This window comes from Thermobia domestica, chromosome 5 (assembly GCF_964235325.1).
Source record: "Thermobia domestica chromosome 5, izTheDome1.hap1.1, whole genome shotgun sequence".
Classification (NCBI taxonomy): domain Eukaryota; kingdom Metazoa; phylum Arthropoda; class Insecta; order Zygentoma; family Lepismatidae; genus Thermobia; species Thermobia domestica.
In genome coordinates this window covers 268,569,789-268,595,947 of record NC_137458.1, presented here as the reverse complement: position 1 = coordinate 268,595,947, position 26,159 = coordinate 268,569,789, and the positions used below count along the sequence as shown (strand labels likewise).

Here is a 26,159-nt window from a genome sequence, read left to right as displayed (position 1 = left end):
ATCTTTTCCCCCTCTCCCCCAAGTGGCGGGGCTGATTTTGGATTTAAACTGGATCGGAAATGTCACTGTTCATCTGAATGATCCAGAAAACTATGGATTAGACACTAATATTGGTCATTTTCGATTATTATTATTATATATAGCTCCCCTTCTTCCTCCACCGTGCTGCGGCACACGGTGTCAGAAGTTAATCTCAGCTACTCCTAAAACTATGGATTCAACACTAAAATTAGTCATTTTCGATCATTTTTAAATCTTTATCCCCTCCCCTACGTTGTATCCTCCCCATCCCCAACTATCAGGTTGAATTTGGATTGAAACAGCATCAGAAGTGTCACTGTTTCTCTCATCGACCAAGAAAACTATAGATTCAACACTAATATCGGTCATTTTTGATCATATTTAAATTTCTCTCCCCTTCCCCTTCCCCAACGTTGCATCGTCAAAGTTAATAGCCTAAAGTAATCGATGCCCCCTAAACTCATGTATGTTGAAAATTTGATTGAGATTGGTCTGGTGGTTCAACAGTAATGAAGTCACAAAGGCAGTCATTTTAATTATATTTTTTTTACATATATTTCTCACTCCCCCACCCCTAGATTGGTTCGTCAAAGTAAAACGATAAAAAACATCCAAGACCCAACCCTCATATATGTTGAAAATTTGATCGAGATTGTTTTTGTGGTTCAAAAATTATTAGGTTTTATTAGTTTTTATTTATACGTCCCCCTCCCCTAGGATCTACCGTTAAAATGAAATTACAAAAATGTTTCCAGATCCGAATCTCATGTATCTTGAAAATTTGATTGAAATTGATCAGATAGCTCAAGAGTTATTAAGTTACAAAAATAGTACTTTCAGTCTTATATAAATTGATTTTTATATATCTCCCCCTTCTTCTCCTCCCCTAAGTTGCTTCGTCAAACTTAAATCACAAAAACGAGCCCAGGTCTGAACCTCATCTATGTTGAAAATTTGATCAGAATCGGTTGAGTGTTTCGGGAGTTAAGTTTTATTTATTTTTCTATACCACCTCCACCTCCTCCTCCTCCGCCCCTCAGTTCTACCATCAAAGTGAATAGCCTAAAACCAGCCCAGTCTCGAACCTCATCCATGTTTTAAATTTGATGGAGATCGGTCGGGCGGTTCTGGAGATTTAGAGTCACAAACATAGTGATTTTCAATTTTATATATATACTAGCAGCGTTCACCCCGCTTCGCTGCGGTCACCCCGGAACGCAATAAACTTTGTTACTTAGATAATTTTTACTTTTTCGCTTTCAAATTGCAGTAAATGTTAACATTATAGCGCCTGTCATTTATGTTAACCCGCCGAGTGACCCGCTTCGCTGCGGTCACCCCGGAACGCAATAAACTTTGTTACTTAGATAATTTTTACTTTTTCGCTTTCAAATTGCAGTAAATGTTAACATTAAAACGCCTGTCATTTATGTTAACCCGCCGAGTGACACGGTCATGCGGGTTGCATATAAATACGTTTATTTTTATACCTATGATGAACTAATAACAAAGGATTTGTACGTATGGACACTTGAATGGTCAATTATCTCAAGACACTGGTAATTAAAAATTAAAGTGATATGATAAAAACCATCTAGGGTCCAAATCCTAATAACCCCCCAAAAATAAAAGAAATTGGTTCAGCCGTATTAGCGTGATGAGGGAACAAAGGTTTTGTACGTTCTCTTTTATAATATAGATAGTAGATTAAGATTCTGTAATTTAAATAATACTTAATATAAGTCAGTCTGTCTACTGTAGATTTAAATAAAAATACTATAATATACTTTGCGAGCATTGTCTTTATTCATACCGTACTCATTGCAAGAAAAATATCACCTTTCTGTTGATAGCGTTTGTAAGATCTTGGTTCACCATTTAGTAAAGATAAGGATAGTTGTAACCTCCGAACAACGAATAAGGAGAGCGGAAAGGTGCTCCCAAATATCCTGGATTAGGTGGAATATATCCTGAGTACCTGGCAGAATTAGGAATGACTGGAGTACCATGTTCAGCAATACGAGCTGGTTGATATTCAGGTGCTACTAGAGGATGAGGAACTGAGCGTACTGGAGCTACATGATGGTGAGTAGCTATATTAGATGGTAGAGCAGCCAAAGGATGATTGTAATGAAAGGGTGCAGGAGCTACTACAGGAGCAGGGTGAGATGCAGCAGGAGCTGGAGCAACAGGCTCTCCTGACCTCTCGACAGTAGCTTGGAACCCATGAATGGCATCAGCGGTGTATCGGACAGTTCTTGTTGTTCCATCAGCATCTACCAAACTGTAAACACCTTGGACGACATCTCCATCTCGTGTTTCTGCCTGACTCTTCACGTCACCTGTCACTGGATCGGCCACATCATAGGAGAAAGAATATGCTGGATAGGCCTAAAGAAAGGAAAATATATTTTTGAAGTATGAATGTAAATCTTATATATAAAGCAGAATTTTTTATTTGTTTAATCCCTGCTTTGGCTTGAGATACTTAAGATGACTGTAAGGAAGAGATCATAGGCTATAAGAGATCTTAGGCTACTTAGAGTTTTTTGTATGTATCTTAAGGAAGGGGGCAGAGGAGCTCAAATTATTGTATCTCATCATCAAAAGAAACGGCTGAACAGTTTGGGTTGGTTGATTTGAGGTTCAGTGTCCATTTCAATAGTAGGGCTATATGAAGCATGAACCTACCGCTTAAGATGGGATCCGAAGACACATGAGCTCCAGCCAGGAATTGAATTCGGATCGAAAATCTGAAGTAAATATTTGAACATAGATAGTATCTACCTCGAACTTTCTATAATGTAACTTTGGTTAAAAGTGATTCTAATGGGCAGACGATTAGAGAATTATGCTATAGCAAATCTCAGGAGCTCCTCAAACTTGGGAGATAAAACTCAGTACATAAACCCCTCATTTAGAAACAACAGTTGCATATACTTAACCAAGCGATAAAGAAAATTTCACTTCTAATGGGAGGAGAGGGAAATTTCTATAATATTTTAATTCTCCTAAACGATATAGTATCTTAGGAGTCCCTCAAGTTAGGGAAGATGAAACTTGATACATAATCTCCTCATTGAAAATAATTCGAAACGAATTCCAGAGTTTTCGAGCATTCTACTTTTAAGCAGGCCAAAAATATATATAAAACAGTTAAAATAGCTACAACTTCTTATAGTTTACTCGACCAACGCCGTGTGTTTCATCAGCTAGTAGACTAATCGTCTTTGGAATAACCAATACGCGTATCTCAAAATGTGCGTTTCGAAAGTTAATATCGATACCTTAAATGATTTTACGAGATCTACCGATCGCTAAGCCTTCTCATCAACTCAATATCTTAGAGGGAAGACTCCATTGCCGATGATTCTTACAGCAATCGGTAGATCTCGTAAAATATTTTAAGTAATGAGTCCTCAATCGCCTATGATTCTTACAGAGATCGGTAGATCTCGTAAAATCATTTACGGAATGAAGCCTTCATCGCCTATGATTCTTACGGATTCTTACTGCGATCGGTAACTCTCGTAAAATCATTTAAGGAATGAAGCCTCACTCGCATATGATTCTCACAGATTCTTACAGCGATCGGTAGATCTCGTAAATTAATTTAAGGAATGAAGCCTTAATCGCCTATGATTCTTGCGGATTCTTACTGCGATCGGTAACTCTCGTAAAATCATTGGAGGAATGAAGCCTCACTCGCATATGATTCTCACAGATTCTTACAGCGATCGGTAGATCTCGTAAATTAATTTAAGGAATGAATCCTCAATCGCCTAGATTCTTACAGCGATCAGTAGCTCTCATAAAATAATTTAAGGTACGAGTGTTAACTTCGAAACACAAATTTTGAGATACTTCTATTGGTTATTCCAACCAACGCACAACACACTCAAAGAAGTCTACTACAGCATCTAACGGAAGATTATCATTTCCTAATTAATACTGACATTAAGTTCGCATTGACGGGAAACTAGCACAAAAATGGAGTATAGGACTAAAATGGATATATAAACTCTCAATATATGTATTATAATAGTGTTAGTTGTTCTTAATAAATTCAATAGTGATTGATTAGACTTTTCTTTCAGTTAATTTCTATTATTTTGATATTTTGCAAATAATTAATGAATAATTAGAGAGTCTGAAAGTAATAGGGCTATTACCTCAGGATATTCAGGCGTAACAGGCAATGGAGCTCGAACTGGTGCCACTGGTGCAGGAATTATAGGTGCTACTGCATTTGGATGATGGTGGTCAGCGACACCAGAGCATGCCGTTGACGCTACCAAAGTTGCAATCTGTAAAGAGAATGTTCTACAGTCATTTCTTAGCTAAACAAAAATAATAAATGCTTGATAAAATTATGATTAAATAATGCTTTAAGATCAGTAAATCTTATTTGAGGTTTCGACTCTCATTCAAGACAGAACCACATCTTCACCGGAGATCCAGGTAGGTCGTAAGTGCTATAGAATATACCAGTAGAGAAAATAGGCATATTACGCCCTTCAAATAATTGCCACTATCTGACTACATCCTCGAAAGTATCTGGTTGACACACTGACAGATAAAGGTCCTCAAAGTTTTCACCTAAATCCGATGCAAACATACGGCGTCTGATTGAGCATGAAAAACTTGGAGATTACCAAAATTTAATATTCTATGCAGCATTGGACTGTATGGTTCAGAAATTTGGACATTACGGAAGTTAGAGAAGAAATATTTGGAGAGCTTTGAAATGTGGTGTTGGAGGAAGATGGAGAAGATAAAATGGACAGAGAGAAAGCAACAAACGAAGATGTTTTAAAACGGATAGAAGAAAAGAGGACACTTCTAGCCACCATCCTTCATAGAAAGGCCAATTGGATTGGACACATTTTGCGAAGAAATTGTGTTCTTCACACCGCCATAAAAGGAAAGATGGAAGGGAAGCGAGGAAAAGGAAGAAGAACACAGCTAATCGATGATTTGAAGAATAGGAGAAAATATTAGGAGTTAAAAGAGGAAACCGAAGATCGACAAAAGTGGAAGAAACATTTCCAGGCCAAAATCTAAAATTGAAAAAAAAATCCTCATTAGTCCCAGGACCTACCGAAAAGCAGAATACTTAATAATAATAATAATGAACCATAGGGAGCGGAGCTAAGGAAGAAAAAACTTTGAATGTCGTCGAAATGAGAGAAAGCAGTAATGACGGTGAAACTGAACACTTTGCTAACAGTGAAAGTAAGCAAACCAAAATTAACCTACCAACCATAAGAGGGACAGCAAGGACTATGGAAAACCCCATAAACAAGGCTGTCATCTGAATCAGAGTGTTTCCAACTCAACAGAAAATTCATATCAGAAAAAGCGCAACACATTAGCAATTTGGACACCAAAAAGATAAAAGAGAAGACTGATTATATGTGTGTGAAGAAAGTGGACGGTTTTCGTGCGCGAATATCGCACACGAGAGAAGACCAATAGAGGAAACGAATATAAAACAATGCTCATCCGTTTTAGTTTAGCTGCAGTTGACGCAAATGTCGATAAAGAATGAGTGGCCAACACATAAACATTTATCACAGCGAGCACACAGGATGAAATTAAGCTTGTCACACGCGTCTTTGCAACATTCCTCTGAGTACTGTTTCGAAATAACATTCGGAAGGCGTTTTGAATGGCCAGGGATGTTCATTGGAATAGCCATATTTGAAGAACGCAAAGCGCATCATGTTTTTGAATTGCCTTGCAGAAAACTGATAATGAACAAATGACTAAAGAAGGAGTAAGATCTCGCGTTGCCACATTTAATGCGGTGATGAACTTAACAGTGTTGAAAATGAAATGAAATCTTTAAGTTTTACGTACCACGGTTATGCCGGTTAGGCTAAAGAAGATTGTGATTATGAGAAATGAATGAAATGAAGAAAGTGGGAGGAAATGGGAGAACCCCGAGAAAACCCAAGAGCACGGTGTTTGTCCACCACAAAGTCCACACGGCGCGAGCTGGGATCGAACCAGAAACCCAAGTACTGAAGGTGAGCGCTCTATCACTGAGCCACCGCGTCCCCATTTAACAGTGTTCTTGAAAAGAATGTATGAAAGAATAACATATCAGCAGGTTATACAAGATCTGTGCATTTCTCACGAATCTGCTTTCTATAGAACTACCGTCAGGAACTATAGAACTACCTATAAACACCGTCAGGAACTGTGGCGTATAAAGTTTATCCTTGTTTCCGGTCCGGGAGTAAACACAGTTCTTACCCTGCAAATCGTACTACAAGATTTGTTCCAATAAAAAATGCAAAACCGCGTTTGGACATAATCGTTATCTACTTAAAAAATTTTAACATTAGAAATACAGCGACCACGCTCGCTGGAAAGTGACCACTGGGTTCTGAAACAAGAATATACATGTGTGGAAGCAGTATGTCATCAATTCCAATCACCAACATAATCATATATGAATGCATCGTGGCGGCAATTGAAGCTATGGCATCAAAGATCATATTGCTGCCCTTAGTGATAAGAGTTCTGCCAGAACTTAATTCTTCATCAAGTCTGGACTTATCTCCATTAATGATTTGATCTGAAGTGAACTCGTGCTCTGTAATGAAAGACTTAATTTTATTAACAACGTCTGCGGTGGTTGTGTGAATAGCTGTGGCACCAATATCAACTCCCGTGCTAACTTCATGTGTAATCCTCTGCTAAACATTCTTTTTTTGTTTGAAGAATTTGATCATGATTTGAATGATGTGAATTATAACTTGTTATGTGGATCAAATTCTTTCTTGATATTCATTACCCAGATCCGTATGGTGCGGTCTTGTATAATTGCACGGTGTTGTCTCATTGCGATGAAAAGCTCAGGTACAGCATTATTAAATCGTGCTTGTAAGTTATGTCAGCGTCTGCAAGACGTTGTGGGTGTCTTTTTAATTTTTAGAATGGTCTTCAGATACAGTCACATGTCAGTCGTTAATCCAAGAAAGCACAACTGGGAAGGCTTCATGCCTCTGGGCTGCTTGCATGAGATCTTCTATGCATCGGCCAAGTAATTGTACCGGAAGTTTGTACACGTTTTCTTTGGTGGTGATGGAACATATGACGAACTACAGATTTCGTGGTGATCAACGACCGGTGAACTTCGTTCTGATATCAGCTTCGCTCCTCATGGTAACAATGAGTCATCGCCGAAATCACTTTCAATATTCTTATAATCTGTGCCTTCGTCGTCTATCATTAATGTGTTAAACGCATCAACAACAATTTCTCCCCTTACAGATGCATTTTAATGTTCTACAACGAGACGTTTCACCCATATTGAGATTTCGTGCGAGATACTTAACACACTTCAGCACACAATAAAACAGAGTAATTCAAATCGGAGCAAATTAATTACAAACTGTTTTCAATACATTTTATATTTTTGAATAAACAACTTCTTATCTGCAATACTTTTTGTTTTATTAACCTTTAAAATATGGGAGGTATTATTGGGTCACTTATATTCAAAAGTTAAATTCTTACCCAGATTCTCTTTGTAAACTAAATAGACTGAGGGAAAACAGAAAGAAAAAAGCTGGCTATCACCCTTGGGATTTAAATCCAGTCACCAAATGCGAAACAGATAACTTTTCATCTTCCACTTTTTTTCTTTAGTATTATATATGAGGATATAAACCTCGTTTTTGTTTCAATACCATCCAACAGTAGTAGTGTTTGACTTTTCTCCTTTGATTGATTGATTTATTTGTATTGGGTTGGTGCAATTGAAATGGTCAAACTATGTATGCCACTTTCAAATCCCTCTCCAAAAAAATTATCTTTCTCATGTTACCAATTGCGCCGAACCACTGACAGTTAGTAGTGTGATGTATTCTTAATTCTATACTACAGTCAACTGTAGCTAAACAAACAATTTTCCAAGGTCCGCTTCCATGGTGCCTCTGATGAACTGATCAGAACATAATTTTGGTAGGAAACGTTGCGGTTTATTTCTCAATGTTATGTCATCGGCACGAAATTCCATAAACTGATGGGGATATGGTGGTATTTATTCAACACTCCTAACCCAAATGCACTATTGTTGATGTTCCTCCTGGGTAGATGTGCAAAATGTCTCACTTTCAACTCATAAAGGAAGTGTTCTCCTTCGTGCATTTTCACACTACCTTGTCTAAAAATACTGTGCTTCCTGGCGGATTGGACACCCCATCCTCTTTCTGAATATGTACGGAGTTTGTGACATCGTGCACATGACTTCACTTCATTCATTGATTGCGTTATAGAAGACTGTTTCCTATTGGACCGAACCAATACATTAACTTAATGGTATTGAGTATTTTCTAGTCTCATGACATATAGAGAAGCAGCGCTTTATATTCTTTGAAACAAACTGAAATTTAAATCGATTTGTTTTAGTGATTTCTTTTTTTAAATATATTTAAAGGAATCTTGATTCATGAAAATTAAATTCTAGGGGAGTGTAATTTTGATATTTATAACTCAAATTTAAATTAAGTAATAATAAATGTGTATATAATTCAAATGTATTTTGATGAAACAAGTGGCATTTAGTTAGACTTAAAAGAAAAATAATCTGTGAAAAAAAAAATTAGTCTTCATTTCAAAAAGAAAAAGAAGAATACTCCCCATTTGTATATCAATGAGTAAGAAGCATAGTTGAAAAAATTAATTTAAAAAATTAATGCACTATGGATTAAAAATTAAAACTTTAAAATTAAAATTGAATTAAAAATTAGAGAAAATTAACGCGGTTAAAATTAAAAATTAATGAAAATATAATTCAATTAAAAATTAACGTTAGAGAAAAGTAACAGTTAAAATTAAAAATTAACTTCAATATTAAAATTGATTAAAATTAAAATTTATAACTTCCACTACTATGCAATGAGAATTGTTTTAAGTTGTGAAATGACTAAAGTTAAGGCCACTTGAGGCAAAAATTAATCTACTCTTATGAAAAGTTAGTGTATTCAAAGAAAACTAATCATTGATAAACAGTAAAATTACGATACTTAAAAAAATCATTCCAAGTGGTTTCTGAGAAAAAGTTAAAAAGGTTAATTTTTCAATTGTTACCATATTTTTTTTTAAAATTTTAATTATTAACTTTAAAAATTAACTTCTGAAAAATTTAAATGATTAAATTTTAAATTCGCAAAAATTTAAATTGATTACATTCCTCGGTAACTTATTTTACCTCTTAATTACAAGCCAGATAAAAAAAATAAAAATAGCACGGATACTTCATTAATACCGTTAAATATTTTGAAGTACGAGGGCTATCCAGAAAGTAGATTACGTTTTCGTCTGTGTCCGCTAGGGGCGGGGCTAGCGCGGCCATCTTGGGGTCAGAGCATTGCGCAGCTCAGTCGGCATCTAGCCGTGCTAGTGAGAGGTTCGTGCTGTGCTCCGTTAAGATACTGTGACGGTTTGAAATGTCTGTGTTAATTGAAAATCCCGCGAGCTGCGAGGTGCGTGCAGTAATAAGGTTTCTGACAGCAAAAAACTGTAAACCGATAGAAATCTATCGGCAGCTGTGTGAAGTGTATGGGGACAACATTATCACTGAAGGTGGAGTGCGACAGTGGGTCATAAGATTTAAAAATGGCCGAACCAATGTTCACGACGAAGATCGAAGTGGGAGACCCAGCAAAGTGACTGCCGAACTTGTCGAAAAAGTCGATGTTAAAGTCCGTGAAAATCGAAAGTTCACAATAACGGAACTTTCTTTGAGTTTTCCACAAATTTCGCGAAGTTTGTTGCACGAAATCATCAGCGAAAAGCTTGGTTACCACAAGTTTTGTGCAAGATGGATTCCAAAAATCTTGACAGAGGACCACAAAAATCAGCGAATGGCTGCAGCGTTGCACTTTTTGGACGCCTACAATAAGGATGGTGACTCTTTACTCGATCGCATCGTTACTGGTGACGAAACATGGGTGAAACACGTGAACTGTGAAACGAAATTGCAATCAATGCAGTGGGGGCACACAGGTTCTCCCCAAAAACCCAAGAAATGCATGCAAACAATGTCGGCAAGGAAGATGATGGCGACTGTTTTTTGGGACAGAAAATGTGTGATTTTGGTGGACTTCCTGGAAAGAGGCACTACAATAAACGCTCAAAGGTATTGCCAAACTCTGCAAAACCTCAGAAGAGCAATTCAAAACAAGCGCAGAGGAATGTTGAGCTCTAAGATCTTGTTGATTCACGACAACGCCCGGCCCCACACGGCAAATGTCACGCGTGAAGTTCTTGAATCTTTTCAGTGGGAGTTGTTTCCTCATCCGCCGTACAGTCCCGACCTGGCACCGAGCGACTTCCACCTATTCCCAGCAATGAAGAAGTGGCTGGCTATGCAGCGTTTTGATGACGACGAACAGCTGCAAGAAGAGGTAACGAAGTGGTTGAAGTCGCAGGCGGCCGAATTTTTCGACGAAGGAATTTCCAAGCTCGTACATCGCTACGATAAATGCCTTAATTTGAATGGTGACTATGTCGAAAAGTAGTATTTGTGTGTGGCTTTCATCTGTATATAATAAAATTTGTTTCCTATACTTTGTTTATTTTTTATTCCAAAACGTAATCTACTTTCTGGATAGCCCTCGTATTAGTAATGACTGAATCCTTGGATTTTCTTTCTTATAGATACTGATTATTATGTTTCCAAGACACATATAACATGATCTACACAAATACACAGTGAGTGCGGTAAGTATCTATGGATATTCGGGACAATAGAAGTCAAAACTACATCTCTGGGTTCCAGGACCGATCCAGGACGGACTTCTGGGGGGCGGTGGGCTGTAATACTGGAACTTAGAGCTACTTTTAAGAGCTCCAAACTCTGGGATGGGTTTTATTTATATATAAAATAAGTAAGTCTTCGGCGATTGCCCCCTCCTTGGATCCGCCCCTGCAATGCAATCAAGTTTGAATGGAAAATACTTCAAAATTTGAATCTCCTTTATAAGTATCATACACGTAATTGTAGTTGCTGACTTCTTTAACTGAACATGTATTGTGACCATCTCGCTGGTGTACTGGCTAGCCTTTGAAGCACGACGTCCCGAATTCAATTCTTGGTTGGAGAACCTTGAAAATTTTGAAAGTATTACGATGGTTCGCATTACATTTAAATTGTAAATTCACGTCTTATACAGCCTCGATGATGAAAAGGGCACCGAAAGTTCAATCCAACTAAGTAACTTAAAATTGATTATGTTTGTTTCTGTATTCACCAGTAAACTTCCATAGTGCATACAAAGAATAAATCGCTTCAATGAATGCAAAGTTACACACTTTGAAATTCAAATATGTACCTCATTCTAACTTAATTATAAATAGTAACAATTGAATGGTGTTTAAAAATCACTATAGCATGCTACATATATGACTACCCGTTGTTGTTAAGACATATATAACCCCTCTGTTGGAATACAATGAAAACTGAAACTCTAGATCTGGATCATTTACCTTTACTACTACATTTGAGAAGGGCAGGGGAAAGGTAATCATACCTCCCTCTGATTTTGAGAAACGCATGATTTTATTATATCGTATACTAATATACTAAGAAACATGAAACCGTTATGTCAATGGACAAACTTCCCTCCCCTCTCCGTGAAATGACCCTACTGCTTTACTATCGATAGTAGCAACACCTTGCAGCACAATTCTGATCCATTTAACTTCACTGAAAACAGTAGCAACACTATGAGCGCAGGTAGCCACAGTAGCTCAAGTGTGTGGAGTCGCTGGTTCGAAACCCAACCAAGTAAATTTGTGGTTGACAACATTGTGTCCGTGAGTTTTCTCAGGATACTATCGTTTCCTCTTATATTCTCATTCCACCAATTATTTCAATATCATTTCTCTTGCCTTACTCACCGTCTCCCTTGGCCTAAAGGACATAAGCGTGGGACTTTAAACGGAAAGATTACATTTTACCATGTGCGCAGCTATAAAGCTTTGTGTCGATCGCTATTGAAACTAGAAATCGTTAATTTTTACTTCTTCCGGTTTGAATAGACCGATAGAACTTAAGATGAAAACCTATTCTTGGTATGCTGAGTATTAATACTTGTTTTCTCTGATCGTTCATACTCTATATGGACCAACATTAAAATCAGAAGTTGATAGTTGATTTCTACCACACCTAGTTTTAGTAGAGGGTTAAGAAAGGAGATGAAAACTTATTTCTTTGAATCCTTATTTTTAAACAAAAATATCACAATCTCTGATCATTTTTGCTCTAATACTTGTCAACAGACAAACTGATAGACAGATTAACACAACCATCCCAGGGTTGCCAGATCTTACGTTTTCCCGTAAGTTCTACGTTTGTGTAGTATGTTTTACATTATACGTTCTTATCTTTCCCGTAAAACTATTTTTAAAAAAATAAATAGAAGAAATAATAATCCTGGGCACTTTGAAAATGCTTTTTATAAGCAGATTCGCTTTTGTTAATTAGAGGAACTGATTTCTCACAAATTGTTAACAATGCAATCCAACAATGTAATTTAGTATAGAAAGACAAAATGCACGGGGTTGCTTGTCTAGCTTCTATCTAACCTGCACCCAATCTTATGATTAAGAATAATTTGATTTTATCATCTTAGTCTTCGTCTGTCAAACCGCCTCAATCATATCGCATTTTCGATCCATCATGATATATATTGCGGCAGGGAAGCTACTATGAACTAACAAGAGCACAACTCCAAGTCGTAAATTTCGATGTGTCCTGCAATCAATTTTTGAACATAGAGAGAACATATAGAGCTTAAAATACAACTAAATGCAACAAAGATTTGTGATATATTTAGTTCATTGCATTTGACTTTAGCTGGGTAGTATTATTAGTCATGAAATGAAGTGTGAACGTGAAATAAAAGCAAGGATAGGAATGGCGATAGAAACCTTTAGGAGGAATAGAAATCTATTTTGTGGGACCTTGAGGAAAGAGCTGAGAAAAAAGACTCATAAAGTGCTTGGTGTGAGTATTGTATTATAAAGGGCAGAAACATGAACATTACGCAAAAATAATGAATAACAACTGGAAGATTTCGAAATGTGAATGTGGAGAAGAATGGAGTGAATTACCTGGTCCGAGTGGAAAATGAATGAGAGGACGTTAGAAATGGTGGAGAACAAAAGAATAATTTTATATATTATTAAGATAAGGAAGAGAAACTGGTTGGGATACTAGCTAAGAAGGAACTGTATCATGAGGGACGTGCTAGAGGGTAAGGTGACAGGAAAGAGAAGTAGGGGGAAAACGAGACTACAATTGATAAATGATATCAAAACAGAAAAATCATACCTAAAGACAAAGAAGTTAGCGGAAGACCGAGGAGCATGGAAGCATTTCAGTTGCGGCATGTCACCTGCTAATAATGGCAGAATGCCTTTGATGATTATGATTTGAGTTTAGTGTTCTTGCAGCACTGTGGTTACATGATACGAAGACTTACAGCTCAACGTGGATCCGAACCGAATGAGATCCCATAAGGAATTGTAATATATATATATATATATATATATATATATATATATATATATATATATATATATATATATATATATATATATATATATATATATATATATATATATATATATATATATATATATATATATATATATATATATATATATATTGTTTACGTGTAGCAATTATTTTTAATGAAACTGACCCAGTTTGCAATTACAATTATTCGATGTTACTATGTGAAATCATAGCGGGTCGCGTGGCTCAGTGGTGGAGCGTTCATCTCTGGTGCATGAGGTTCTTGGTTCGATCCCAGCCCGCTAGAAGTAAGATTTGTGGTGGACAAACACAGTGTGCGTGGGTTGTCTCGGGGTTTTCCCGTTTCCTCCAACTTTCTTCATTCCAACATTTCATTCATTTTTCATCATCACTGTCTCCTTTTAGCCTAGCCGGCATAACTGTGGGATGTAAAACTGAAAAATTTCATTTATCTTTTTCAATGTGGATCCCAACCACATGAGCTCCCATCAGGAATTGTAATATAATTTTTTGTGTGTTTTATGAGTTACAATTACTTTTAATGAAACTGCCCCAGTTTGCAGTTACAATTATCTGACGTTATTGTTTGAAACCACATATTTGTTATATGCAAATTCAGAATGTCTTTTTCTTTTCTTTTCTTTTTTCTTTACTAAAAATCCTAAATTTTTTCTTTCTCTCTCTCTGAAAATCTAACAACCCAACTTCTTATAAGACTTTTCATAGTTAAACATAGCATAGATTTGGAAGTCTAAAACCGATTAGTGGGATCATTTCTCTTACCGGCACCAGCTTTTTCCACTTCATCGTCAAGTGATAGAGCATATTCCGTTAAGAGAAACTTAGTTTCTGTGAAGTTCACGAAATTTATACTACTTAGCTAGCGTAATTTAGTATTTTCTTACTTACCAATAGAATACAAATCATGTCTTCAGCTGCACGGACAAATGCAACAGTTAACAATAATGTCTCTGCTACTGATTCACAAATATATATGTGCAGTAAAGGTCACATATTGTCATGAGTTTTCTTTCCTTATTCTAACACATGTTTAGGAATTATTGTTACTATTAAAACAATTCACGAAGCTTTTACTATCTATAACCTCTCAGGATTTTTTGTGGTGTATCCTTTATTAACAACTCATTGGCATATTGTGTATATGCGTATAAACTGTACAATGTCAAAAGATTTTTCCGTCATTTATTACACACAAAAGTATAAAGAAGGGTAATTTTGCAAACATAAAAACCACATTATTCGTAATATCTTATTTTAATAAGGTCAAACGTGACATCTGTATTTAAAAATAAACAAAAAAGTTACAAATGGACAAGAAATTTCAACAGAAGAAAAACAAGTCTATATTTTTGTTTTCTTTGCCTAAAAGCAAAATAAAATGTGATCGAGCACCCATCATAAATTTGAAACAAATTACTGAGAACAAATCCTGCAAATCCTGGTAATAATTGGGAAATGTTGGTCAAGTTTGTTGGCTACAGACCAGCACGAAGTTGATTTTTACAACTTTTGCTTTCGTGTAATCTGTGCTTTGCAGCAAAGGAAGAAAAAAGATATAATAATAATAGAACATCATTAAGAGCTCCTTTATTCTGTTATGGCACGCGTCTCTACGTCCAAATAAATTTACAACACACCAATAACAAAAATAACTTTATTTCAGTCTTAAAGGTTACAAACTCATCCTTCCGTTAATTTTAAGAATGACATTCAACTTATTCGCTTAAAATATTTTAAGTTAATATTTTTATAGTTTTAAATAGCTTAATGGTCATTTAAACCAAAGCATAATACAAAATAAGTTGGAGATCTTATTGTCTATAATAATAGTGATTTTAAGATATACATAAAATAGCGAAGAAGATGCCATTATGTTCCATTCCTAACTAAGTAGATAACGTATCGTCGATGATGAAGGTAGATTAGTCTGTTAGGGAAACAATTTCAAATCATAGGTATTGTCAGGATCCGCACTCAATGATAATATTGATAGCTTTTACTAATATAAAACTGTTAGACTGTGGCGTAACTGAGGGGCCCGCGAGATCTGCAGTGCGGGGGGTCCGCAGAGTTTGGAGCCCATTGCGAAGCAAATGTCAAGAACTATGGGCTACAAAAAGGAGATGAAAACGGAATATCCATTTTCTTAAACAACATTACTTACTTCAGAAAATACAAATGTGTTCTGGGTGAAAATTCATCCATTCTAGCAATATCAGTTTAAAAATCATCTTAGCACTAAATAATTTTGCTGCCCACTGTACAACGTGCTGTAAATGTCTTCCTTGTGGTGCAAAAATTTAACCAGAAAGAATACGTAGTCCTATTACTTCATTCAGTTCAGAGCCTTTATAACTTACATCAAGGTGACCAAACGTCCCGTTTTAGCCGGGACAGTCCCTTATTTTCAACCGTTGTTCCGTTTTTTTATGATTCTCAAACGGGACGCCTAAATGTCCCGTTTTTAAGCAAACATGACCCAGGTGTCCCGTAATTATTATTCAAAATATAAATGATCAATGCTAATTCTACACTCTTCCGTACCAACACTCATTGGGAAGGTTCAGCCGTGCCTAGAACTTCTGAATATTCAAATGAGAATTGAGTGTTCTGTGGTTCAAGTGGGAATTGAGTGGGAATTCTGAGTGTTGAAGTAGTTAAAAGTATTGTTGGGTAATACTTAAGTTAGAAACGCTGTGTTATCATTCTTACTTGTGTATTTTGTAAATTGAAAACACTGCTGATTCCCAAAATGCAATGTGGAAGTCACCCCCCGTCGTTGATTCGTATGCATCCCGTTTTCGAAAGTAAAAGTTCTGGTCACTTTGACTTACATTGTTTGGTTTCTTTAAGAAAACATGTCAATCAATGCGACAACAAACACTTTCTTTTTCTTTCTCGATTATGAGTGTGAACTGCGTCTTTATCACGACGATGTGTACCAAGTACTCTTGTTGGTCAGTTATTCGTATAAAGTTTTTTTTTTTTTTTTTAATTCTTAAAGGTGACTTGACTCAGCGAACGAGTTTATCGATAAACATTGGTGTGGTGTTTAGTTAAATTTTCCGTAAGTGCTGTAAAACGATTACTGTATATCAATGCTCTTTCTTACATTTTTATTTAATACTTCATCTGTTATAGTGAACTTCAGTCCGCATAGGCCTATACAGGTGTTTCTTAATTTTGTTATTTCTTAGTTTTGCTTTTAGTGAACTGAGTATTTTGTATTTATAAAATATGAAACCGTTTAAGTCAAAGTACAAACATTGTAGCGGTGCCCAAAAAAGAAAGGAACGAAAAGAAGTTGAAAAATCTTTATCAAAATTGGTCAAATTGTTTCACTTTTTATCAGAAAATGTGAATACCACTCCCATCGAAACTGATTCTTCACCTTCTACTACTATTACTACTATGACTAGTACTATTACTACTACTGCTACTATTAATAGTACTGGGCCTACTGTTACCGAAACAGTTCCTACCGCTAATAACGATCTAAATTTAGAATTATCAAATGTAAAAGAATTTTCCTTTGACCGTGCTTACTATCCTGATAATTTAGATAATGAAACCAAGGAATTCATTGTTCATCATGAACCATGTAGATCACAAGAACCGTTTCCTAAAGATCCAGAACAGAATAATAGATCATTCTCCAAAAATTCTGAAAAAACAACAAAGACTGGTTTCAAAATTACCATTTTTGTATTGCCAACCATGTTGATTGTTTGCAGATCGTAGTTTGCCAGGTTTTCAACTAGATTAAGTAAAAAAAAAAAAAAAAAAAAAAATTCATGATTGGCAAGAGTTATCAAAGAAAATATTAAAGCATGAAAGTAGACAAATCTAATCTAAATGCATGTATTATAATCATTATACAGAAAAAAGAAAATATACAATAGATGAGCATATGGAATCTGAAGTAAAAAAGAAGTAAATAAGTAAAAACACATCATTTATCGTATTGTTAACGTTACTCTTACACTAGCAGCGTCCAAGCCAGCATTTCGAGGTCATAGAGAAGAAATTGGGAAAGCACATATTGGGAATTTTATATCTGCTATAGAATTATTGGCTAATCATGAAACTATTTCGGAGCCACTTATCAGCGGGCCAAAGTCGTCTGAGAAATATCGTAGTCCAAAACTTCAAAATGAAATAATCGAACTTCTATTCAAAAAAAGTAAAAGACGACATACTAAATTAGATAAAATCTGCTCAGTTTTTTCTCTATAATTATGGACACTTCTCGAGATATTACTAAGAAGGACCAATTAAGTCAAACATATCGATATATTACTATTCTGAGGGATCCATCTGAAAAGCCCTTATTAATCAAAGTTAATTAGAGTTTCTTAGGATTCAAAAATATTACCGATCATACGGTTGTTGGGTTAGAAACTGAAATTTTGATAATGTTGCAGGAAAATGGACTTCCATTGTCAAAATGTGGCCAGGGGTATGACGGGGCGGCAAATATGTCTGGTATTTATAGGGACTAAAAAACAGGAATTCAAAAAACAAAAGAATGTTAAGTTTGTTTACTGCACTGCACATAATTTGAACTTAGTCTGGAATGACGCTGAATCATCTGTTCAGGAAAACAAAACTTTTACATAACACTATAAAATGGGAATTGCTTTCAACGTCTTCACATTCATTAAAGAAACTTTGTACTACGTGTTGGTGTTCAAGATTTGGTTCATAGAGCTTTACGTTAGAGGTCTATGCATATTCAGTTATTGTGAGAGCCTTAACAAAACTTAGGCTTCAGTCCAAAAACTCTAACGAAGTAGATGAGTCAAATGATTTAAAGAAACAATTGCAAAAGTTTGAATTAGTTTTACAAGTTGTCCTTCATACTAAAATACTTGAAACTATGAACTTGATTTCAAAATTTCTTCAGACCAACGACGTTGATCTTTACAAGGCATCAGCCCTTCTTCAGAATGCTACTGATACACTATCTAATTGCAGAAATAATTTCCAAGATGCTGTGTTGTCAGCTACTGAACTTGAAAACAATGGGGTTCCGGCATAACATTTGAGAACAAGAGTCAAGAAACATTTCGATGAATTAGTTCAGGACGAGCGTTTGACAAACCTGGAAAGACATTATTAAGTAGCTGTATTTAATAATACTCTAGACATCATTATACAACAAATCCAAATTAATTTGAATCAATGAAAGAACTAAGTGAGCTACTTATTATATAAGAGCCTTTCTATTTCAACTGTGCCCTTGCTGGCGTTGCTGTCCCACCCGTGATTTCCCGTACTTCCTTCGAAAGAGGAGGGACAAGCTGCTCATACGGAGGGACAAGCTTGTTAGATACATTATTCGTCATTGCGGCCTAGATCTTTCAATTATAATTATTGGGTGCGGAAGCGTTGCCACAATGAATTATTCCATGGACTTCGCTTCCATGGTCTTGTTAACCATTCTAAGTAGCCTACGATCTTCACTTGTCAAGGCCAGACGACTGAATGACAAATTGGCAACACAGCTGAGGTCATTCACTTCTTTTCTCTTAGCATGTTTTCCGAGGGCACAGGTAGAATAGACAGGCTCTAACCTCCCAGTTCTTGTCTTCTGCTTCAGATGAAGAGTTACATCGGAAACCAATTCGCTTTTTCTTTTCTTTTCTTTCTTTCTTTCTTTCTTTTTTTTTTAACTTATGAAGAGGACCTGACAGAGGGTTTTGCATATCAAATTCAAAGTTTTAAATTGGTTTTACACAATGAGATAGTTGAACAACAATTCGAAAACTAACATATCTCCTATTAATAGATAACTATACCTTGGCTTCTAGTATTCCAGACGTATGCACAGCTTTTTTGTTATTTCTGACCTTACCAGTAACTGTTTCTACAGCGGAGCGATCATTTTCAAAATTAAACTTGATTAAAAAAAAACTATTTACGCATTTCCATGTCTCAATAAAGTTTGAGCAATCTCAGTACTTTAAGTGTTGAATGTGAGAAAGCAGAAGCAATAGATCTAACTGAAATAATAGAAAAATTTGCAGCAAAAAATGCTAGAAGATTACACCGCTTCAAGTAAACTTAGACATTGAGCAGTTCGTGTGCCTTTTTCGGTGAATATTAATTTTAATTACAATTCCTGTGGTCAATATGCAAATTATGATTTATGAACCATTGTCTTCTACAGGGACATAATATGGTGGTAAGTTAATGTGCATGGGAAGGGGAGCCCAAAAATAATCTTTCAGGGGGGGCTACATTTTTGCGTTACGCCACTGCTCTTAGAACATTTGACCATGTACCCAACGTTTTTTATTCAATTATTTTTACTGAATAACTTCAAGAAAATACAAAATGACAAAGTTCAGAAAGCAAGATAGATACTATACACTATACAGTATATATTTTAGAAAATACTGCTAGATAAATGGAATGAAATCTTTGAATTTAACGTCCTACGAATATGCCCTTGAGGCTAAGAGAGACCATGATTAAAGCAAGTTGTTGTTGTTGTTGTTGTTATTGTTGTTGTTGTTGATGATGATGATGGAAGAATTGGTGGAATGAGAAAGTAGGAGTATCCTGAGAAAACCCACGAGTACAATGTTGTCCACCATAAACTTACCTGGCCAGGTATCGAACCAGGGACTCAACGTACCAGAGGTAAGCGCTCTACCACTGAACCATCGTGCTCCCTAAAATGCTACTAGATATACTATTTTTTTTTTACATGTGTTTTATTATAGAATAGAAGTATAAGTGTTTAGTTTATGACGGCATCATTTTCTGGTACTCAAATTTCTCCACAATACAAAGGCCTTTAAAACAAGTGTTAATTCGTTTAATATTATAAATATAGTCAACTAGCTATTAATCGGAGAGCTGACTAACCGGCTTGAGAATTAATTAAAACTTATCTTTAAAACAAAATGTTAAGTTCTCTTCCAAACATTGTTCTTTAATGTCTCTTATAACATTATATAACTTCGTCAGCCCTAATGGTTCTGTTTGTTAAGTGGGCCACCGTGGCTCACTGGTAAAGCGATTGCTTCTAGTGCATGGGGTCGCTGGTTCGATCCTAGCTCCTGCCAAGTGGGACTTGTCGTGGACAAAAACCGTGTCCATGAACTCTCTTGGGACTCTCACGTTTCTTCCCACTTTCTTCATTGTACCATTTTGTTCATTATCATCACCATTGTGTCACTTAGCCTCGGAGCATAAACGTAAGAAGTTAAATCCAAAATAAAAATTTGTTTTTATACTACTTATCACGTGTTCTTTTTGTTTTCAATAGTGACCTACAGAAATTTGCAAAACCAAATCAACTTATAGCTTTCTCAACTAGAATGCTTGGAAATAAAAAAAAAAGGAAACTGCTTAAATATACTACACCGCCGTGAAATTTTAGGGACGAAAGTACGTAATTTTCACATGCTGTCCCACTCCCAAGTAACATAGATTGGTGAAACTTGAATCATACATAGAAAATAGTGCTACTTTATGATACAGAAAAACAAACAGAAACAAACATGTGCTCAGTAGACGGAAATTGTTTTTTTATAAAGATGCAATAAGATTTTATATACTGAGTATGAGTCGCAGTAAGTGTGGTTACCATTACCGGCCCATTAAAAAAAGCCCCAATGCCACAGCTTGTCGTTATTGGCGGGTGATTACGCTGCGGTATACCATTCTATCTATAATGCCCCTATCTTTCATCTACTGCAACAAAGTGGGAGCAAAACGGAAAATAGACCACACACTGACTAATGAGCGAACATTTGGCATTATGTGTAACTTTACAGTGCATGACGCTGTTACATACTACTGGTCGCAATATCTGCTCCCAACTGACCCCAGACATATTATTATAATGTAGGTCAAGTAATCTATTGCTATCCTTTTCGGTATAGGAAAAATAGCTCTACCCCAAAATTTACCTTTGCATCTCCTTTTGCTCCCTCATAGAAACCAAAAATGGCATTGTCGTGTAGAGGTATCGTAACTCGATCCAGAAGCTACCAAAACTGTTAGTTTTGCACGATATTGCAGGCTGTATTAGTTATTTTTTACGATAACTATGCTAATTACCATGTAATTAGATAATTATGTCTTAATTTTATTGGAATGTTTCATATTTATAACGAAATTCGTCGTAGGTGAATGGTAACGTTTTGCTTTAATGCTAGAAACACTGTTTCTATTCCTGGTTTGATTGATTGATTGCAATTCAACACCCATTGACTGGAGCGAAGCTTTGTGAGATTAGATCTAGTGATTAAATTTGAATCCGAACTAGTATACGGATTGTAGAAATATTTCTTCCAAGAATCGATTCCGGAATCACGCGCACAGAAAACTAGTTCGTTATCAGTTTGCCGCCAAAGAACCTTGAGTTCCTCGTGTAAGTTGATTTGGTTTGGGTCTTAAATTAATATGTGGGTGACTATGTTTACATAATGTGAGCTATGTGCTGAGAAAGAAGGTTAAAATACAGACTGCAAATACAGAAAAGTCAATTTTACTTCTCAAAGAATATGAGCCATTTGATAATGATATAAAATTTTGCGTACTTTCTATATTAAAACATATGAATAAGAATCAATTTGGCTACCCGTCCCCCATAATTAGACATGATAAACCATAGAACTTTATGGCCTGCATAACAATATCTAAATAAATAACACATTTCTAATCCTAACATATTAATTTAACAAAAATGAAGTTAGTCATAGAATCACTAAACATAATGATAAAAAGGTTTATCATGTCTGATTATGTCTTACCTACTCAGTGGTAGGGGTTTCACGCTTGCCAAAGGCGCTCTTTGTTGCGAGCTTTTGGAAAACGATGATACAAGTGCCCCATTCGAAGGATTTTGTTCTAAAAAGTAAACGTACAAGAGGGAACAAAACATTTATATGTGAAACCTGTAAGTATAAAAATTTAATTGTCAGAGGAGGTGCTGAAAATGTCTTCCCTGAGCATCCAAACACAAATGAATATGACATTAAATGTTTCCGAAGGTGACTGCCAGAACCTTTGGTGTCGCCTTCTGAATCTCACGCAGAATACCACCCAGAATGTGGCTCCTTCTTGTTGGTGAACACCCAGTATGAGTTCCTGATTTATCCAACTATTTTACGAACACCGGGAAATGTAAACAAAACTCTTTAAATATTTACAACAGCAAATTGATATTATCGTGGTTACGTATCTTCGAATGGTACACTTGTTATTTTCTAAAAGAATATCACTATTTGAACCTATTAGAGTTTGAGGCATATACCTTTTAGCAAAATGTTTTACAATTCTTAGTTTCCTAAAGAGAATTATTATTAACTAGAACAAGGGTAACCAACATTTTGCTATCGGATTATATATAAAACTTTCTGCTATGTGTAAATCACTACTTAGTCCACTTTTGAAAACGCTTTAATATTTCCATGATATATCGTATTAGGAAAAGTCATGTCTCGTCCCACGCGTCGTTGGATGGGGTTTTAATTCAAGTGAGCTGTTCAACTGAAGCGTATAGCTGAGTGTTATTTCTCTTTTTCCATGTACCAAAATATTATATTTCAGAGTCTTATGGAAAGCAGAAATTCGGTTATAAGAGACGTATTTGGCTCAAAATCTACTGTTGTGCAACCCTAGATTAAAAAATAAGTACTTACAGGCATTTGTTGCTAGTACAATTTCTAAATTTTGTTGATATCCTACAAGTATATGATAGGATACAGTGGTGTACACAGAGAGAGGTTCCGGGTTTAACCCACCTCTTAACAGGATATTACCAAATACATTCATTGAATATTAAGATATACATTTATACTTTCATCCTATAAATATATGAACTTAAACTGAATGGCTTAAACCTCTTCAAGAAATTCTGTGTACGCCACTAATATATTCATATAACAAATTTTCTAAATACAAGTACATATTTAGTGCATATAAAAACCTAGCAATGGCTGTCCCGATGATATTCGTGTTGGTGCCATATCTTTTAACACGCTATGAGTTTGTCCAGTTACCACCCCATGTATAGAGGAGACAATGACTCGGTGTTTCTTTACAATATCTTTACAATTCGGTGTTTTTGGCTTGTATAATGTACGATCTTTCTTACCTTATGAGAATGTGTTCTTAGTAAGGCTTTGAAGAGCTACTAGTATTATCTTATCGCGAAATTTTAATACCACCACACAAAAGTTTCTACTCCATATTCTTTTGGGTCATGAGCTATTATTAAAAAAGGATTCGACTATATCGCCGTGTAGAAGCTATTTGGGGATAGTGGCTTTAAAGACCCGTAATTATAAATTCTTGTAACCCGCTCCTAATCTCTGGGGTTCGGGCTACTTGAATCTAAAATAAGAATAAGTCTTTAATAATTTTGGGATTATCGTGTTGTACGTGCATAGACATGCTGACAAGACGAATATTCTAGAGTAGCGTCTTGTTAGATACATTATTCGTCACTAAAACTGCAAAACATCAAGAATGAGATAGCATCCACAAATATAGGAGACAGTTCTTGATCCGTGGTTTGACTAAGAACGTTTGGTCTTCCTGGATCGATTTGATGTCATATTCTCATCTTTGTGGTAGAATTATATTCAACATGGATACCAAAGTCGCGGAAAATTAATAATCAGCTGCTACCAAGGGCGGAAATATGCTAGAATTGCTGCTGAATTTGACGATAAGACCTTGGTAGATCATCCAGACGCACTCACGTCAATCAACACTTGCCCAATACCGAACCGTGAGTCTATGGCTGCCAACTGCCTGCTGTTTGAAGAGGATATGGATGGTTCAAGTGATGTGTCGTGGAGGCACTCTTAGACATTTTATTACGTCCGTTTGAACAGTCCCACTTCTTCCCAATTTCACCAAAATAGCCTCAAATGTTTGTGCATAGTTTGTACACTTTAGGCACGCAAAACTGGCGTTTAAGATACTTAAAAATTAATTTGGAGGGTGTGTCTTAACGGCAGCCCCCCACATCCCCGACTATTGGCTTCAAAACAGTCTCAATCGTTAGTAAATCGTTTGTGCATATTTGTCCATGCAAAAGTTTTGTTTGTGTACAACAGGAAGCGTGAGATATTGGCATATTTAGTTTAGACGCCAGACCTCCACCAATGCCGATTGGCGCTAAAATGGTCTCAATCGTTAATGAATCGTTTGTGTATATTTGTCCACGCAAAATTTTCGTTTGCACAACAGATAGTGTGAGATATTGCCGTATCTAGTTTAAGCGATAGCAAACCCACCTCCACTAACGCTGATTGGCGCCAAAATGGTCTTAATCGTTAGTGCAACAAAAAAAAAAAAAAAGATTATGTACAAAAGGGATTGCGAGATTTTAGTGTATAAACATATACTTTCTTTTAGGGTTTGCATTTTTAATGTCCAGTAATGTACGAGTACTATGTAATAAACTATCTTTGAATCAAAGTTCAGCTGCAGCTACTAGATGTCAGCTAAGTTTTCAGACACATTCATTATCATTTTTATTTAATTTTGCTCTGAAATTAAAGTAGCTTGATCTAATTTTACTTCCTCGAACACATTGATTTAAATTAAGGCCATAAAAATGTAAATGAGGTGTTATGTTATCACAGAATGCATATTTTGATATATAAAACACTTAAGGAATTATCGATTCTTAATACATTAAGTGCGAAAATATTCTCGCTAGTGGTGGATGTCTATATGATGTATTTGAAAAGTTTATTTCTTTCTGGAAGGCACTCAGGGTGATTTATACCCTGCCTGTAGATTAATACATAAAGAAACCTTTTTTGTGAGCTGACTAAATATGGGTATCATTATACTAGAAATATTGGTTTATTTTAGAGTTAACAGTTAAAGGTCACTCCCGCATAATTCCTCTCGCCTAACTCCTTTGTTCCACACCCGGTCGCCTGTCAATCTTATTCAGAAACTTGCTTTTGAAACATTGAAATGAAGATAGTATATTGACACAACTATTTGCCAAGCCAAGCAAGAAGAGGACTTAAGATAGGGAAATAGTGCATTGCGGAGATAAATTCGTGACATTGGCATTCCAATTTTAAATAGACAGGTCATAGTTTGAAGAATTATAATCAGAGAAAAGTTATATTTGTTGGGAACCGTGAACCGTGAGAACCGGGGAACCGTGCCTCAGTTGTAGAACGCTTACCTCTGCTGCATGGTACCCCATTTTCGATTCCCGGATGCTAAAGCTGCCTCCTAATTCCCAGAAATGAGCTAGTACTAAGAATCTAGAAACCATAAGTTTGAACAAACTAAAACTGGAAGACTACAAACGTGTGAATGAACACAGTTAAATAATGCCAAACAGTGGCGTATCCAGAATGTCATTAAGTGTGAGGGTTCAAGGACTCAATCTTATATATTTTCACGACAATAGTGATTTTTGTAGCCTATAACTTAATATAGCAAGTATTTTATTTTTTCCATAATATCTTGTTCCAGGGATTGTGTGAACTCCGAAACCTCCTTTGCGTGCGCCACAGATGTCAAACTAATGTAGAAAACAAAGGTTTGAGAAAGC

General features: G+C 35.9%; 1 protein-coding gene across 1 annotated transcript; it reads right to left on the bottom strand.

The window, feature by feature from the left end:
- Nucleotides 1-1,899: 1,899 nt before the first annotated feature.
- Nucleotides 1,900-25,805, bottom strand: LOC145685522 (uncharacterized). The gene is made up of 3 exons (XM_081757919.1): nucleotides 25,785-25,805; nucleotides 4,194-4,328; nucleotides 1,900-2,412 (listed from the first exon to the last, which is right to left on the bottom strand). Exons 1-3 carry the CDS (start codon nucleotides 25,803-25,805, stop codon nucleotides 1,900-1,902), a joined length of 669 nt encoding a protein of 222 aa, XP_081614045.1.
- Between the last annotated feature and the right edge of the window lie 354 nt (nucleotides 25,806-26,159).